Below are 19,112 nucleotides of genomic sequence, written 5' to 3' on the forward strand. Positions count from 1 at the left end.
GTGAACTTTGTGGTGGACAAACACTGTGTGCGTGGGTTTTCTATGGGTTCTCCCGTTTTCTTCCACTGTCTTTATTCCATTTTTTCTCATAATCACGTTCTCCTTTAGCTTAGCCGGCATAACTGTGGGAGGTGAAACTGAAATATTTAATTTAAATTTTTTCTTAATTATCACAAAGACTGTTTCAAATGATGATTGACTTCTGCATTCTGTTTATGGTCTTTGGAGAAAATTCTCTGTCAGTGAAGTTTACCTTACTATCAGTGTTAATCTTCGCCAATGTTGATTTACCATGAGTTATGTAGACTGTCATAACATACTAGTCATCTAAGTTGCGGCAAATACTCGTACATTACAATTTGGCCACTTGAAAGTCTTCCTTTTAATCACTATTACCGTGTACCCGCTTCAGTACATGTCTCCGTTCTACCCCCACCTGTCGTGCTATAGGCGATCACCTAACAAGTATTAATATTAATAACAGTAACGTGTGCAGCATATATATTCTCGGTGTTACCTCTTCACACATCTTACGTGCCAGAAACTACACGTGTTCCCAATGTAACGTAAAAGCTGTACGATTTTGATGAAACATCACGAATGCTATTTCGTAGGCTACCCAATTATCCGTATTGCCGAATACAAATCGGTGAGGAATAAGACCGCTCTTTTCATGTGTAATTTTCGTGAAAACGATGCAGTAGTTTAGACCGAATTTTTAATTACTCTTTTCATCTTAGATACGTTGTATTATAAACACACTCCCATTTCACAAGTGCACATGAACATCATATTCACAACACAGAAAAAAAAATGAACCTTTTTCCCTGAAGCACTTGCATATATCTATTGAAAAAAATTGAAACATTTCTATTTGTGAATGTGTTCGTTTAAAAGAACATTTCGAAAAACTTCGTATAGCATTAGGCAAAGGAGACAAAGTAAAACGGAATTTAAAGAAAGAAAGACTAAAAAGTAACATTAGAATTTATGGCTCAACATCAATTTGATGCAAGACAAACTCTTTTTGCTACCAATGCAATTTTTCTTACAAAAAAATTAGTGTTTCAGAAAGATAATTTCTTCAAATCTTAATATGGATGAAATTTAAATATTAGGAGTTTATGATAGGCTAACTTTTCTTAACAAGACGAAAGACAAAACAATACGTAACCTACGAGGAATCCCCATTTTTAAGCACATGCACTAGTGATTTTTTTTTTTTTTTTTTTCGATTGATCGGATTTAAGCCCTTCGTACCAATGAGAAATGTTTAAGATATAAGTAACTCGCAGTGGTGACAAAATAGATTAGTTAATATACAGTAAAACGCAGACAATAGAGAAATACACACAATCGTTCTTAGTTGTATGCGGCTGTGCTAACCAAGTGACGTTACACTCATTCGATATAGTTCCTTGTTTATAACTCTCAATTTACGGCGATTGGTACTTGAATACTTCTGCTATTGAGCGCTTTGACCGTTTTGAAAGTTGGGGATCTAATCGGGTCCCAGATAAGGGAGTATATGAAATCCATTTTTGAGACGGGGAATCAATGTAAAAATCAGTCTCTGATTGTTTCTAACTTGTGTCATTCAGTGATGAAAAAGGGAAGTGTTAGATTTCCAAGAATCTTTGTCTGGCTAGGGATAAAGGCAGAAATAGAACCTATTGTTGGGATGTTAAATCCATATTTAAAATAAATTAAAGTATTATTCGCAATTAGGTGGACACTGAGAAAAGCTGAAATATCCCAGTTGGAAGCATCTGAAATGTGGTGTTGGCGCAGAATGCTGCGCATATCATGGACCGAAAGGAAAAGGAATGAAGACATACCAAAGGAAGCTAATGAAGGACGACAGATCATGAAGATAATAGGAAAAAGAAGAAACAGTATGCTTGGCACACCGATTGGATCACCGTGTTGATACAAGAAAACCCAGAAGAGGAAGACCACGGATAGAATATCTAAATGCAATTACGAAGAAGAGACCTTATCAAAGTATAGAACAGCTTTCCCAAGGCACAGAAAAGTTTTAAAATTTCCATGTTGCCCCCAACCTATGGTTGAGGTGAACAAGAAGACTCCAGAACAGAAACATATCGCTTCTATACGATTTCATTATTACCACTGTTATCGTCTTACGAAAGTATTAAGGTTTATTCTTTATTTCTTTTTATATTTATGAGTAAAAATAAAAATATTCGCCGTCTGCAGTGAATTAATCATCAAAATACATGTAAGTACAGTGTTAAATGAGTTGCTAGATATAATTATGACTTACCATATAAAAGCATTGCAACTTGTTCCGTTAATAAATCTGGTTTCATTGAAAGTAATCTCTCTGCTATGAGAGTGCAGCAGGAGCCAACCTGCTGAATTCTAACATCACAGCCTTCCCACGGCCATCCAGGCTCTCTTGGGCGGTGATCGATCACTTGGATTACTGAGGATTTGAGGCTTGCATCGCGAGCAGAAAGAACATGGTGATCAACTAACACTAACTTCAGCTTCTTCGCACGATGCAGCGAATGCAAATCTATTTCATCTCTGAAAGGAATCAAGATTATTCGTCAACACATCAATATACACAATATACGACGAATAATAAGAAAGTAATGTTACAGAGCCTGCAATGAAACGTATATACATTATTTTATACAATCAATACAACAGACCGCGACCCACATTAAATATTAAAAAGTATTTTGTGGCCCACCTCCTTTTATTCAAATACACATTGACTTTTACGTAATGGTGGTGTATTTCAAAGCAATTAAATTTTGAAAATCACATCTCTAATTTTTCCATAGAAGGGTAACACACAGCTAACAGTACTCCCGACGCAATGCCTTACCCCGTGAGAGATTTTGACTCACTCACTCTTTTTCCATCCTAACCAAGCATCTCTGCTGACTATACAACAGGGCAGCTCTGAGTAACCACTTACTTTTCACGTCATTAACAAACGCTTGCAATTTTCATTTCCTGAATAGTACTTTACAAGATGTTTCTGCATCAAAATAAAATTTTCATAATTAAAGGGAAAAACTTCTCGCGAGCCACTAAAGAATGGCCCGCGACCCACACTTTGAGAAACACTGCATTAGATTATTTGTCGACATAGTCTCCATATCGGTTGAGGCACTTATCGCATCGCGGGATGAGTTTGAAAATTCCCTCCTGGTAAAACTCCTGTCCTTACGTGTTCAGCCACGTTCTCATGAAGTGTTTTACCACCTCGTCTGAAGCAAAGCGACGGCCTCCAAAATGCTCTTTCAAGCGCGGGAACCTGTGAAAGTCGCTTGGAGCGAGGTCCGGGCTGTAGGAAGCGTGGTCAACGATGTCCTAGCGAAACTGCTTCAACAGCGTGGTGGTTTTCTGGGATATATGTCGGCACGCGTTGTCGTAAAGGAAGATGATGTCCTCGATGCGAAGTCCTGGCCGTAAATCTCTACCAGCTGCCGGTGAATTTCAGCCACGGTTACATGTTTCACCCAAAGAAATCGAACAAGTGAGTGGACTTCTTTGTGACACCAGTTTTCCAAACAAGCCGCCATTGTGTTTACATACGGGTGCCTGAAACTCTGCACTGTTGCCAACTATTCATGTATTAAACTTACTGCACACTCCTTAATCCTCTATAACAGACGAAACTCCAGAAATATCGGTCCTGTAATCTTAGTTTTTGATCGTCCCTCGTATAAAGAAACATCTTAACTGTCTCATATTCCACTTTTCCTAAAGTTTTCTGTTTAATGTAAATGTAATAGCTAAGAAATAGTGGAGAGACTTTATCGGTTTGCTGAATAAAACAAAATACTAACGTCAAATACGAGATTCTCTCATGACGAAACGGTCAGCACTTTTGTTTGGCGTGAGAGATTAGGATTTGGTTATCGTAGAAGCTCATATTCTCGAATCCCACGTTAATCCACGTCTCATGTAGCATTGATTCTGAAGGCTCGTTAGACTCCAAATAAACGTAGTACGAAGAAAGCTGTAAGGCGTAACGGGCTTGCTAAACACAATATTGCAACTTCTACTAAATTATTGATTATTCGTTTCTTGTATAATGATTACTGTGGATGGCAAAAGAAACCAATGTGATAACCAAGCTCGGGAATCGAATTTGGAATCCGTTCAGCACCCGTGCATTGACAGCTTTGCTAATGTCAACCTGAATGCATACAAATGCTGTTTTCCTGCAAATTCTGGCGTGATTCCAACAAACGAAGTCTTGTTCCAAATCCATCACAAGCAATCACAATAAACCAGGATTAAACAATCACAGATAAAAACACATTACGACAAACTATTACACACAGAACATGCAGAGAGGAGAAATCCTGAATTAAACACATACATGGTGCAATTTATCATACTTATAGCTATTATTGTTGTTCTTAGCTTTCTACATTCTTACACAAAGATTAAGAAAATGAATAAAGAAAGTTCTAATAACAGAAAAATTAACCACGACACATGATGCCAGTCTTTAAGTTAAACGACCATCTTAAAGTGTAGTGAATCGCGCTTCCTACTTCTCTCACGAAACCCCGCCAATGAGTCTAGAACCCAGGCGTAAAATGAAGCCTAAAAGCTTTCATAACATACGAATTTTTATTCATTTCTTCTGTACATGTATTCTTATTGGCTGAACATTTTCATGACGTTATAAGAAAGGCATGTGAGAATATGTTATCAGAATAGTTCCAATGGGTGAGGTTCAAACGTGAACGATGGATCCATTGTAATGTTTAAACAAAAGAAAAAAGAAACGAAATGGATTTTCAGTCCAATACATAAAATAAATGAATATCCTCAAAATTAGTTCATAATAAAGATCATTATAATTCTTCTTCTTCTTGTTCTTATTATTATTATTATTATTATTATTATTATTATTATTATTATTATTATTATTATTATTATTATTATTATTTATTTATTTATTTATTTATTTATTTATTTATTTATTTTATAGCACTGGCAATGTATCTTTTTGATTAAATGGAAATGCTATATGAACTTTTGGTATTTAAGCTCTCGACATCAAATTGATGTAACAAATAAGCTGTTGATGCACTCGATTACCTATTAGTTCATCGCTTATTTCTGAACTAACGGAACTTAGAAAACAATTTAACCAACCTGAAAATAAGCAAATCTGTGGGAACATCATTTTCCTCGAAGTAGAACATCACTTCTGTCTTCAGAGGCAAGTCGCATTGCGGAATATTTAACACTGGCAACACAACCTCATCATCATTCTTTCCGCTCCTGGTTGCATCTATAAGAAGTGCAAGCACCAGCGATGAGACAGCTGAATCTAGGTCACACGCCTCGTTCCCAATAACAACTGTAACTTTGGACGCATTGGTTAACTGACCCTGCAACAAATTAAATACATGCACTCTAATTAATGTTTCCTATTAAATATAGGTCCTGAAAGGAATAAATACAACTTATTTATTCACAGAGTTTCATACAGCATTAAGCCAATTGACTGAAACTGAACAACATAACAACAATAAATAAAATGAAATAAAAACAAGAAAAAAAAAAAAAAAGAAATACAAACAAACAGGGTTCACTTGTAACTTTACAATGTTCTCTTTAGCTGTGTTCTAAAGTTCCGTTCAGAAGTAAAAATATTACATCCATTGTAATCATGCGCTGGTCTATAAGACAAATGATATTCTAGGTGTCTCGTAACTTAGTATATTAAGAGCCCGATGGCAGAACTTTCTTTGTCTTTCTGCGATGAGCATTTGTAAGTCAAAAGCTTTCTGCAACAATTTTCTGCAGAAGAAACACTTGTGATTCTTAAAAATACGCTTTACGCGACGTAAAAAACAGTTCAAACTATATTTATGCGAATGGTCCGTCTATTAAAGACATCTACACATAGGAGGCATGTTTCTATACTTTTCTGTTGGCTATTTTTTTTAATCCTCTGGCAATTTTTCTGCACAGGCGCGGCATGTTTTGTTATGGGGATTAAGAGAACGAGTTCGCCGGGGAGGGACTCTAAAGTTAGTCTGTGATGGTAAAAATTCACAATCAATTTTATCATTGATAATCTTATACAGGTAAAGTAGGTCTACAGCTCGACGTCAGTTGTCTGGGGTTCATTAAAGACATTATTTCTTGTCTCGTGTGGTCATGTAACTCGGGAATTCTAAATCTAACTATGGCTATAAAGAAGTTTAAGACCGAGTCAATGCGTGAAAGGTTAGTAGGTACTGCCATATTCCAAACAGGTGAACAATATTCAACGATCGGGGAAATATAAGCCTTATAAAACAGAATAAGGGCAGGGAGACTTTGTATTTCGGGAATTCTATAAACTAGACCAAGTTATTTCATAGCTCTGGATGAAATCGATGAGATGTAATCCGTAAAGCAGAGTTTTCCATCAAAGACAACACCTACATCTTTTAGAGATGACGCAAGTTTAATAGATATATTGTTGACATTGTAAGTCTGAACAGATACATTCTTTTTTAATGAGATAGAAAGGATAGATTTACATTTGTTGGGGTTTAAAGCTAAATTCCAGGTAGTTCACCAGTTACTTAGTATATCTATGTCAGCTTGCAGTAAAGAAGAATCATCTACAAAGTTAATGACTCTAAAGAATTAACAGGCATCAGCCAAAAGCAGTATATTTGATGAAGAGGACAAAAAGATTAACTCAGACAGTTCTTTTCTGCATTTTTAAAGATTTTGAGCAGTAAGTTTACGATTAAGTAGGTGTGACAAAATCTCTCCTTCTCCTATGGATTCGTTAAAAGTGATCAATAATAACTGGAATCGTTCAATCACAGAATGAGCAAATTAGGAACTAAAGTTGTTTTACACTTATTTGGATAATAGAACTCAATGTCATACATTTAATAGTGTATAATGTTGTAAACATTTAACGTGCTCACGTATCCCACTAAAGTTTCATTAAGGGCTTTCTTTTTGTTTTCTGCTTTCCTGATTAGCATCCAGTAATAATATTGAATCGGCTCAAAAATCCTGATACCTCTAGCGATCCAGCATGTTGGTATCGACTGCTACAAAAAGGATACCAAGAAGAATATATAAAACATGTTTATAAAACACTAGAGAATTTGTTACGAAAGTATAATTAACGTTGGTATTGATATCTAGTTTCGATAATAATAATAATAATAATAATAATAATAATAATAATAATAATAATAATAATAATAATAATAAAGTCGAAAAAGTAACGAAGTTTGATTACTTTCTGAGATTGGCTTGTTGTTTAGCTAGTAAAGGAGTCATGATCTGGACAACACTGTCTGGATGCACAACTCGAGTTTTTTGGTTGCTCTTGGGCAGCTAATTCTCAGTGTAATTCGCCGAGCGAAGAGATCCTGTGTGTGGACTTTCTAGAATCATCGGAATGTTACGTCATATTGATAAACATACCTCAAGAAATGCTATATGTCTTAATATCATATTCACAATGCTTTTTCACAATTATTTATGAATTCTAAGTTGTGTGTATAATACTTGCATGACGTACCGTGATATTACCGTTTTTGTAAGAATCTCAAGAAAACAGAGAGGCAGTTCTACGGGGAAGAACGTTACTCGAATTGGTAGAAACTGGCCAGACTGGACAGCTTGAGTAATGAACAGAAACAAGAATTTCACCACATTAGTAAAAGATAGAAAAGAAAAAGAAACTTTTACCCGGAAAGATTCAAATTAGGAGATAATGTTGACCAGTGTCGAGATGTTAGGACTGTGCATAAAATGATCAGGTGGTTTGCGAGATGATCCAACAGTAAACAGGGTTCATGTTGAGTGATTCAATGTGATCTGGATCAGCAGAATTGTCGAAATAAATCTTCTAGAAATTCATCCGCTTCTAATGACCAATTTCCCAGTGGCGTTCGACTTTGAATCATAAATTTGATTCTAGGATGGTGAATCCTTTGGACAATGATGCGTCTGGTGCTAGAATGTGTAGCTGAAATATAACCTTGAGGGGGAAAGCATTACAGTGCTGACTGAATTGAATTGATTTACTTGCCTTGCATAGTAATGAGACACAGGGTGGATTGATTTAAATCAGTCTGATTTAAATCACAATTTTAATCAAGATTTAAATCATTTGATTTTTTAAATAAAAATCGTTGATTTAAATCAAATTCCGAAATAAATTAATTTAAAAAGAAAAGAAGTAAAATTCCGTTTCTGTTCTGTTATTTCGATTATAGAAGATAATAATCATAATACAATGAGACTCAAATGTACGATAGCACAGTATGAAAACGAGAAAGGATGCAAAGGATGACTAGGGAAAATCCCCTTTTGAACGGGTAACGTGTGAATCCTACTTTCTTCTCTTAGTAACATAGGGCTATTAAACCGTTAACTATTCCAACTGGGAAATCACCATGGACATTTAAGACGAAAATTCTTTTGTGTCCACGTCTAATTGTGTTTCCAGATAATAGTGGCGTGTTTAGAGGGGTCCGATTCCCTCTCCGAAAAAAAAATAAAACTTTTAGGCGAAATTTATGTACTAAATGGGGGAGAGTAGCCAAAATCGCACCACTTTTTACATAAATTGTTATAATTCGAAACTTCTGAAGAAATTTAAATGATTTTTTGATCGTATTGATTATAGTTTTCCAATTCTTTCACAGTGACTCCATAACGATATCTTATCATTATCATGATAAAAATGATATTATTTAAGAAGGCTGCGATTGATGCGATTTACGCAACAGGTTTCCCAAATCGCACCATGTGAAGCCAAAGTCGCACCGCCACTTGAATACATGCAAATTTTACAGTAATGCATATGGGTAAAACAAATCATTATTTCCATGGAATATCGCATTATTTTCTTAGGTATAATACATTTTTAAAGAGAAAAATACTGCAATGTAAATAACCGAGCACAGAAATAACACCTTAGAAATAAGCTAAGTAGAAATGCAACCTAGAAGTAAAACAAATTAATATATCTATGATATATCACATTCTTTTATCTCAGTGTTATTAATACGAAGAAGAACATATCATTAAAGAAAAAATATCCATATTATTGATCCGATGAGCAATATTGTCCATAATCCTATGAAACGTAAATTATGTATATTTATGGAAAACAGACAGCTACACCTTATGTGCACAAAAATCACATTGGAATGCACGTTCATCTGAAATACCCGCACAAGACTCATGTATCCAGACTTTACACAAAATACTCTGTACCATATCTTCGACTAAATTTTGTTGACAAAGGACGCAAAACCAATCTTGTTAATTGATTTCAATAGTCACATTTGAAACACTGAGAATATGTAGCTCGGAGTATCGTGATTTGGATGTATCTACTTTTCGAATACACTTTTTGGTGTTAAGATTTCCTGAAGCACATACAGATCTAGCTGACGGTTCAGAAAGATTAGATCTGTCCACACATTTGGATACTCTTGATTGCCTTTGCCGTTATTATTCAAGATGTTTTTTGTAAGGACTTGAGGAGAGTACTTCTGTCCTTTGTGGTTGCATGTTGGTAGTTCTATTTTCTCCTGCTATTGAGCTGGGCAGCGTCATTTTATTTTCTATATATTTTTTCAAAGCACGATTCATAGACTCCGGAGACCATTTTCCATATTGCCATATGCCCACCTTGTGTGAATTGTAACCGAAAAACAATTCATCATGGGAGCCAAAATCGCACTGGTGCGATTTCGGATACACGGTAGTAGTGCGATTTGGAAAACTACATCATTTTTTTTAAAAAAAAATATTCTTTACATACCTCACAAATTAAAAAAAAAAAAAAATAATAACTTGAGTTTGTCACTATAATATTAATGGTATTTTGTTTACTATTACAGTAGAGCGTCGACTATCCGTGCTGGGTCAACCGAACGACCGCTTAACCGAACTGTGTACTCGCTCGCACCTGTTACTCTCCCACCCTACCGTCCATCATCCTCCTCACTCCCAAACCAAGTTTCCCACAGTAGTCGCCGCACTGAGCCACCGCTGGCGGAACATTGCTTCTAATGGGGCCTTCATAAGGCGCTGCTGACCGGCCAAGCCGCCAGTCGCTGTGTTTCAACAATCAGCATACTTCTTTTTATGAATAAATTTACTGTACAGTACTTCATTTTGGCAAATAAACATGTACAGTTCGATTATCCGAACAAACCAGTTTTCCGAACACCCATGTCCCCCAATTACTTCGGATAATCGACGCTCTACTGTATTTATTGAAATATAAGCTAATTCTCTTGCCATAATCCCTATTCTACTGTGAAATAGCCCGAAAATTAGTAAGGAATACTCCAATTATATTGTACTGCAACTGCACACACACATAACTTACTGAACGTCGTCACTTTACTCTGTAATTATGGAAATATGTTTAAGTACTTAATTTAACTATTAGATGGCTTGTTAGTACTACGATTCTTTTTAAACTAGGGGTGATGCGATTTACAAACCCGGTGCGATATCGGGAACTCTCCCCTACATAGAAGTTCCTCGGGATTGTAATACAGGAAATTTTGGATGCGTTAAAATGTCCAATAATATTTTTGATAAAGTGGATACTTTCAAGTATCTAGGATCAATATTACCAGACGAAAACGATATTCACGATGTCCACTAAAAGCAAGGAATTCGTCTTATTATTCAGTTCAAAATCTGTTCTCGTCGCGAATTCTGTGGGGAATTTGAAGCTTAAAATATATAAAATAACTAGCAGCGTTCACCCCGCTTCGCTGCGGTCACCCCGGAACGCAATAAACTTTGTTACTTAGATAATTTTTACTTTTTCGCTTTCAAGTGATATGATAAAAACCATAGAAGATTGCATTAAATGTTAACATTATATCGCCTGTCATTTATGTTAACCCGCCCCGCTTCGCTGCGGTCACCCCGGAAGTTTTCGCTTTCAAGTGATATGATAAAAACCATAGTAGATTGCAGTAAATGTTAACATTATATCGCCTGTCATTTATGTTAACCCGCCGAGTTCCATGGTCATGCGGGTTGCATATAAATACGTTTATTTTTACCTATGATGAATAACTAACAAAGGATTTGTACGTTATGGACACTTGAATGGTCAATTATCTCAAGACACTGGTAATTAAAAATTAAAGTGATATGATAAAAACCATCTAGGGTCCAAATCCTAATAACCCCCCAAAAATAAAAGAAATTGGTTCAGCCGTATTAGCGTGATGAGGTAACAAAGGATTTTGTACGTTCTCTTTTATATAATAGATAATCATGCCTGTTGTTCTGTACGGTTGCGAAACATGGTCGCTTACTATGAGGGAAGAGCATAGACTGAAAGTATTTGAGAACAAGATCCTAAGATGAATATTCGGACCCAAGAGGAACGGGAATTGGGGATGGCGGAAACTTCATAACGAGGAACTACATAATTTATACGGTTTACCCAACATTGTTAGGGTCGTCAAGTCTAGGAGGTTTAGGTGGGCGGGTCATGTAGCTAGAATGGAAGAAAGTAGAAACGCTTTCAGTCTTGACTAGAAGACCAATCGGAAAACGACCATTAGGAAGACCTAGGTGCAAATGAGAGAACAATATTAAAATGAATCTCGTAGAAATAGAAATACAAAGTAGAAACTGGATCTAGTTAGCTGAGGATAGAAGTCAGTGAAGAGCTTTTGTGAGCGCGGCATTGCACCTCCGGGTTCTATAGGCTATGGAGTTAGTTAATTTTAGTCGAAATGTATGTACTTTACATGTATGTCATGCCGCTAGCTAGTTCTGACTTTTTTTTTAAATATGGCCCTGCCAAATATCAGTAACTTTTATATATATAAAAAAAAAAAAAAAAAAAAGTCATATTGATAAACGTTCCTGTACTTTCTCCATAATGCATAAGAAACATTGGGATTGAAATAGGTTGACGATTGGGGATGAATTCAAAATTAAACCCCAATACTTTCACTTAAATGGCATAATTAACATTTAATACTAAATTTTAGTGTTTTTTCCCTTCAGTTCGCAACTTGTATTACACGAGGAGAAAGATTTGATTTAAATCAAAAAATCGATTTAAATAAAAAAAAAATTAACAAAATGATTTTTTTCCACCCTGATGAGACATTAACGTTAATCAATCATTGTCGAAATTCAGTTTATGACTTTATCACCTGTTCAATCAGTTTTAACTGCATTGAGTACGTAGTGACGGAACAATATTTGAAAGTAAAGAAATTAGTGAAATAAATAAAGAAGAGCAACCTCTCTGCTAATTCTGTGCCAACTGCCATGTCTCTTCTTGCCTAAACTTAGGCTTAAATGTCATCAGGACTGTTACCAATCAGTTTGGAGATCCCGAAAACTACGGATTCGAGATACTGATCATTTTGAACATGTTATTTCCCTCCTCCCCCTAAACTTGGGTTTGAACGGCGTCTGGAGTGTCACTATTCTCCCATGGTTTTAATTTTTTAGCTAGAAGGTAGAGGAATTTGAGATTTTATAAGTTAAATTATGTTTAGGGATATAAGGTTTAAGATATATATATATTTAGTTGTATTTTAAATTTTGTTTTAGAAAGGATGGGTTTAGAATTAGAATAGCGCAAGATTTTTTTAAAAATTAAGTAATATATAATTAATTAAAAAATAAAATAAAAAAAGAAAGAAAGAAAGCAAAGTAAGTTATAAATTTTGAACTGGTTTGTGATAGCGAAACGTTGATCCAAGATATTTGAAAGCTTTGATAAATTATTACATTTTTCGTTTATTTTAAGTTTTACAATAGAATTTTATAATTAATACCAGCCTTTGGCTACCACAGCGTTTGCTCGGCCTACGGCCTCGCATCTCTTATGTATCAGCCTTTGCATCAAGAGTGAATTTCGTGCATTTGCTCTTTAATTATATTTCCTGAATTTGGCCCAGCTGGGGGCTTCGCTCCCTGACCCCGGCGTTTACTCGGCCTACGGCCTTACATCTCTTAAACCCACAATTCTACCGAATTTCAACTTTCTTTACGTATTTCAACTATCTAAATGATAAGATTTTGTATGTCAAGAAAACGCCCATTTTAATAATACGGGAATTTATTCATCCTTCTTAAGACCCCTTAAAAACTAAAAATATTCACTTTTAGCAGTTTTCCTGTTGGTTAGTCCTGGAAGGCTACAATCATGTGAAATTTCATCATTCTAATCCTACCGGAAGTGCCGAAACATTTTCGAGTGTAGAAGATGTATCATATAAATAATATGGGAAAGATTTTATCAGTTCCCCATAAAGCCACTCTAAACTCTCAAAGAGTTCACAGACAGGTTGTTAGAGCAATGGATCCATAGCTCATGCCTGTTGTTGCGTTTTTCTCTGATTTCAAGATTAGAAGCACTACAGAACGTCACGTCAACGAGGTGGGAATGTCTCCTCCAACCAGATGCGATTAAATAACTGCACTAATACAAGCTTTGAATAGCTCGAGACGTTGCGCAACATATACGATCAGTTCCTGAAGCAGTATTGGACAACTCACTTAAGTCAGAGTTTAATTCCTAAGCCGTAAAGAGAACACTATAATCTGCAGTATTGCACCTACACAACTTTAAATGATTCTTCTCGGTACGAGTGCGAAAGTAACTCGACTGAAGAGTGTGCAGAGTCATTAATAGAGAAAAGGCTTCGGCCCAATATGTTGGCTCTCTCTCTGGAATTAGTCTCCAGAACCCTGTTTACCGATAGAGTGGGTACACTAGGACAGTGGCCGTTGAGAAAGCGACTCGAAGTCAAACAGCAGTCATAGGGATGCTTGCCAAACAATCGCGGATCTAGACATGGGATATATATTCGTAAAGTACTAACCAAGATTAACAACAATACAAAATCTGAGCAGCAGACACAAAAGAGTATAGAAGTTTAAAGGGTCTAAAGCTAACGTTGTAATCCATTGAAAATCTTATTTACACGTTAGTGTCGAACATTTGCAAGTCTTTTTCGCTGGTCGAGTCGCCAGCGCGTGTTCCTTTGATGCATAAGTTTTCAACGTTACCTTTAAACAGCTAAATTAAAATGTCTGAAGAGAGGAAGTAAGAAACCTAAGCAGGGTTACATAACTTGACACTTAGTTTCTCGATAAAATTAGATCACACTTGGAGGGGCCGCGGTGGCTCAGTGGTAGAGCGTTTACTTCTGGTGCACGGAATCCTCGGTTCGATACCAGCTCGTGCCAAGTGAGCTTTGTGGTGCACAAATACCGTATGCGTGGGTTTTCTCGGGGTTCTCCTGTTCCCTCCTACTTTCTTCTTTCCGCAATTTCATTCATTTCTCAACATCAGCGACTCCTTTAGCCTAAGCGGCATAAATGTGTGACGTACAACTTCATTTCATTAAAATTTTAATTAATTTTTTTGTTCACACTTAATTTGTCATGGCTCTCAACAAGACACACATTCGACATTGCATGCTACTGATTTTCAACTTTGGAAAGTCTGCAGAAGCTAAAAGAACGATCGACGAAGAGTACGGGAAGGGCAGCATTGGTGCAAATATGGTGAGAGAAAACTTTGCTAACCTCAAAAAGGGAGAGTTTGATCTGTAAAACACGGCAAGGAGAGGAAGACCTCAAGAATTCGAAAACGATTATGTGGAAGCGCTACTTGAAGAGAATGCGTGTAAGACAACCAAGGGACTGGGTGAGAAGCTTGGGGTCGACCATTAAACAATCGTTAGGCGTCTCGCTTGGCAAAATTCAGAAAGTAGGTAAATTGATCATACACGTGCTTACACAACGCAGCATAGAGTCGTCTGAACATTTGTGTGTCATTTCATGCTCCTCATAGAAGCAAGTAAAAAATCCTAACAACGGATCAAAGATCGGTTTACTACAAACATTGAAAATCGTAAGTAAATTCTGATCGGCCGTCAACCTCCGTCACTGAAACCAACGTCCATAAACGTGCGACGTTCAACTGAAATATTTCGTTTCCTTTTTTCTTTTATATATATTTAATTTCCTTTTTTTCTGTTATCTATCTATCTATAGCGAAACGATATCTGGGATATGATGGTTGAATAACATACATTTGGTGTCAACAACTGCAATGCAATGACTATGCTTACAATTTGAAAATCAATCAAGGCAGCCAATTGCAGACTGAACTTAGAACTTACAAGTACTGAATGTTGTAAACGCAATTTCTTAATTGTATAATCCACTACAGGAAAACAAAAATGGTACACGAACAAGAAAATTTCCATTAAAATAACTCCAATCTCCAAAAGGCGACTTTTTTTTTTTTTTTCACTTCTACTTTCAGATGAATATTGTCTAATCTTTCTGTTCATTATTCCAGTTTCTACACAGTGTTCCGATTAAATTAAATAGCTTTCTAAGTACTAACCGTAACATTAGATGACTACCGGAAAATATTGAGGAAAAAGTGTGTAACAATATGAAACGTGAAAAGTCGAATTTAACAATCTAACATCATGAAGTTAATCTTCGAAACTTAAAGGGGCCTCCTTTTGCTATGATCCCGCCCACAATGCAGGTGCATTAGTTACGCGACTGCATGTAATTCACCGTAAGGGTACAATTACATGTAATACAAACTCTCTAACACCTTATTTGAGTACAAAAGAGGCTTTTAAGTCACATTTACTGTAAACAGCGCCTCTCTACAGGTGTTACTCGCCTGTCTTTGCTTGGTATGTGCTTTCTAAGGCAGTTTCAAATCATCTAGACTATATATAAAATTGGTAGAACGAAAAGTCGCTAACAACATGAATTTTTAAATAATTAAGGATTGATTTTGGTGCCAGTATACAACCTGAGACTATTGATTTCTAAAAATTTCAAGAAGAAACATGTAATGTTATTTTACAAAAGGAATGTGTAAATAATAAAAAAAATATGTGGAGACCTTAACTCTAAAATGCGTAATAAGCAAAAAATATATAATCCAGAATTTAAGCTTTTAAACATACAATCCTAGATAAGAACGCCCTGATAAAGTAAAGGCAGTGCGTTAACTCATGATGACAAGTACGAAAGCGTCCCGACGCATTGTGCTAACTTCCCATTTCGTTATTCTGTGCATCGAACATTATTCACTAATGGGAAAACTCACGGATATTGTGTTCAAGTATAAAAAAGGCGGAAGGAATTTATACAATATTTCGCACAGTATATTTTTCAGAGAAGCACTTACGCAAGGGGAGGATTTCTGCGTAAAATACCAATTTCCACCAGCAGTGGAATATTTCTCATCAATGTAAGAAATATATTTACAAGTATAGAGTTATTAATGTGTCACCATTAGGAGTGTTCTAACCTATGTGATTTTATACGATATCAAGCGTTTCTTGCACTATCCTCGTTTATGATCATACCCTCCGTCGCTGACCACCTGTTCCATACAGCCACAACCCCCCTGCCTTGACTCGGTTAGATAATATTCTCGCTTTCAGTGGCTATTAAGCACAGGTCAGTTTACGTATTTTGCACAATCGTTTTAATAGCGTACATCGGCACGCGTGTTTATACTCGTACGGGAAATCTCATAATTTGCACGCTTATTACCAATCTGTACGTAATAATTTGGCCATGCGCCAAGATGGTAATAGTTCAGAACATCTTAGGGAATTAATTGAAGGAAGAAAAGTGAAAGAAAATCGTCCTCTTATTTTGACGGACTATTCTATACCTGCACCGTTTAACATATTGAAGAGCACGGAATGCTACATGTGCAAATTTCAAGGTAAGGTATTATTTTTCCTAACTGTAAAGTTAGAAACCGAGGCGTTTCCTGGCTATCGCGTGATTGTATACGAGTAACGCTTTCGGCGTTTTATCGCCTCCCCCTGGCACCAGCTAGTGTCTTCGATGCACGCTATTGCGTGACCTCTAATCCATGGGCCAAAATATGAATCTTTTGTAAGGTTACCTAGTACAGACAGGAAGTGATTTCGTAGCCATCTGCAATTTCTAATCATTTATTTTTGTATTTATACCATACCGGTTAAGCCCACCTAAGTGAATCTGCACACAGCAATGCAACTTTCCCATAACAAAGCTTTTATAGATACTAGGAGTGCATTTCGTGACGAAAGAGTATATCATTAATAAAGGTATGCTTCCAATTTGATAATTTGCATTTCAAGTTTATGCGTTAACAAAATGTATGCAGTATAGTTATTACCTTTAAATACCACTATTATTATTCTGCACGCGGAAGCGCTAGATGACAAAATCATACACGTAGCGAGACAATATAACCTTTTTAAAGGCATTCGGGAACGATAATTATAAAACCGAAATCATATTTCCAGTCATTATAGGGTAACCTAATATTCTTTATCTACACGGATCATTGCTATGGGATTGGCACCATAGGTTAATAACAACAACAATTATAAATAAAATAAAATGGTAGTGTGATTGGAAGTTACATTACATAATAGTACATTCTTTTTACTTACCAAATGCTTTCTCGCTCGATGAAGAAACTTATCCATATTCTTATTGTCCACACGATGTTACAAAATTATATCTTCCATAGTCCGTGTTTAATCCCTGTGTTTACTATACGTATTTTACCCCTCAAATTAACCTCCCACCCATCTTATTTTGGAACATCTGAGCAGACGACATTACTTCCTGTTGTGCTTAATCACAATTCTTAGAGAATATCTTGCTAAGCAGTTGTTAATCTACATACTTATACACGAACTGAATTACAGAATAAGGTCCCATAAACATTTTCAGTCAGAAAAACGGAGTTTTCATTGAGAAAGTTAAAGCATAAATAAGTAATTTTCCTGTCGTCTGCACTCTGTACATTCTTGTCCTGTGTCGTCTACTACAGGGAAAAAAGTAAAGCAGTGTGCTAAGTCATGTTCCATTTATGAGTTTAATAGCAATCATTCACTTCGATTCGAAAATCAGCTAGTTCTCTGAGATAGTTTTCTCTTATCAATTAAAATTAGATTGTGAATATATTGACTATCGTCCAGTAATTTAAGAGTATGTTACAGAATTGGAAACTAAGATGAATGGAAATTAAGCCTATGATGTAAAAGGGACTTAGGGCATTTATTACACTATGTTATTTATCCAAAGCAATTGCTCTGGCAACATTATGCAGTGTATTTATTTTGATATTGGATTGCTGATGGTACAGTACAGTAGGAAGATATTTTAAAATGAAAGGATTAATAGTTTGGCGAATGAAAAGATTATTACCTTTGATCAGCTGTGGAAGATCTTTTTCACGTTAGTTTTGGAAAATACTTGTATAAAATATGTTAAATTGTGTATCAGCTTCATTTGGGCATTAGAATGCGAAGTCATGAAATATCTTGTTTGTGGAATCTGAAAGTGCAAAGGTCAATTTTAGATTTAATGGATAGTAATCAAAAACAGGATTTGGCCATGAAGTCGCATCCACGAGCTTAAAACAATACGTACTTTGACAGTAATAAAATGTAGCATGTTGTTTGTTCTGCGTTGTCTTTAAGTGTATATTAGGTTGAGACGTAATTGTTTCTTATTTGATGCTGTTTCGTATTTGTATATATTTGAAAAAGTGTGTTTCCGTGAAGAGTACGGTTTAAGATCAACTGAGCAAGAGACTATTACGAACTAAAATTCTGATACATGTAGTTTTTCCAGAAGTAACGGATTCTTTTTCATTCGATGACAAAGTATTCTACCTATTTGGTACTGGTTAAGTTACGGGAACTTGGCAGTGAGTTTACTTAAAACTTCCAATTTAGCTACAGTTAATCTAACTATGTCCTAATGTTCTTTCTATGAGGTACATTGATAGCCTTCTTTCATTTAAAGGGCGGAATCGTGGGACATGAGACTTACAAAAATAAATGAACATGACATTAAACATTGTTGATATAGTTGAAGTTGATGGAAGCTACCAAGAATACACCAAACAGCAACTGAAAAGACGCGAGTTAATTGCTGCATAGTAGGTTCAGGGGTATTGAATCTAACTGAAATTAAACTAAACTAGGCATTTATTCCGAAGTTGGGCGTCCGCTTTCGCCACGTTTTTTCGCTGTTATCTCCTTTCCACACTTTCTCCAATT

General features: G+C 35.9%; 2 protein-coding genes across 6 annotated transcripts in view; one reads left to right on the forward strand and one right to left on the reverse strand.

Annotated features, from left to right (window-relative positions):
• The window catches only part of LOC145673531 (uncharacterized), a 326,206-nt gene extending 308,328 nt beyond the window's left edge, over positions 1-17,878 (reverse strand). For all 4 annotated transcript variants that reach the window (XR_014128780.1, XM_081743322.1, XM_081743320.1 and 1 more), the window contains exons 1-3: positions 17,490-17,878; positions 5,158-5,396; positions 2,288-2,553 (exon numbers count right to left, since the gene is read on the reverse strand). Coding sequence is in view for 3 of the 4 variants with exons in the window: in XM_081743322.1 (XP_081599448.1) it covers positions 2,288-2,553; positions 5,158-5,396; positions 17,490-17,525 (541 nt within the window). In the remaining variant the exon portion in view is untranslated. The remainder of the gene's footprint in view (positions 1-2,287; positions 2,554-5,157; positions 5,397-17,489) is intronic.
• A 249-nt stretch (positions 17,879-18,127) lies between these two features.
• Positions 18,128-19,112, forward strand: part of LOC145673532 (3-hydroxyisobutyrate dehydrogenase, mitochondrial) — a 60,404-nt gene continuing 59,419 nt past the window's right edge. For both annotated transcript variants that reach the window (XM_081743324.1, XM_081743325.1), the window contains exon 1: positions 18,128-18,282. In XM_081743324.1, coding sequence (XP_081599450.1) covers positions 18,213-18,282 — 70 coding nt within the window. In that variant the 5' untranslated portion in view covers positions 18,128-18,212. The remainder of the gene's footprint in view (positions 18,283-19,112) is intronic.

Source organism: Thermobia domestica, chromosome 16 (genome assembly GCF_964235325.1).
Source record: "Thermobia domestica chromosome 16, izTheDome1.hap1.1, whole genome shotgun sequence".
Classification (NCBI taxonomy): domain Eukaryota; kingdom Metazoa; phylum Arthropoda; class Insecta; order Zygentoma; family Lepismatidae; genus Thermobia; species Thermobia domestica.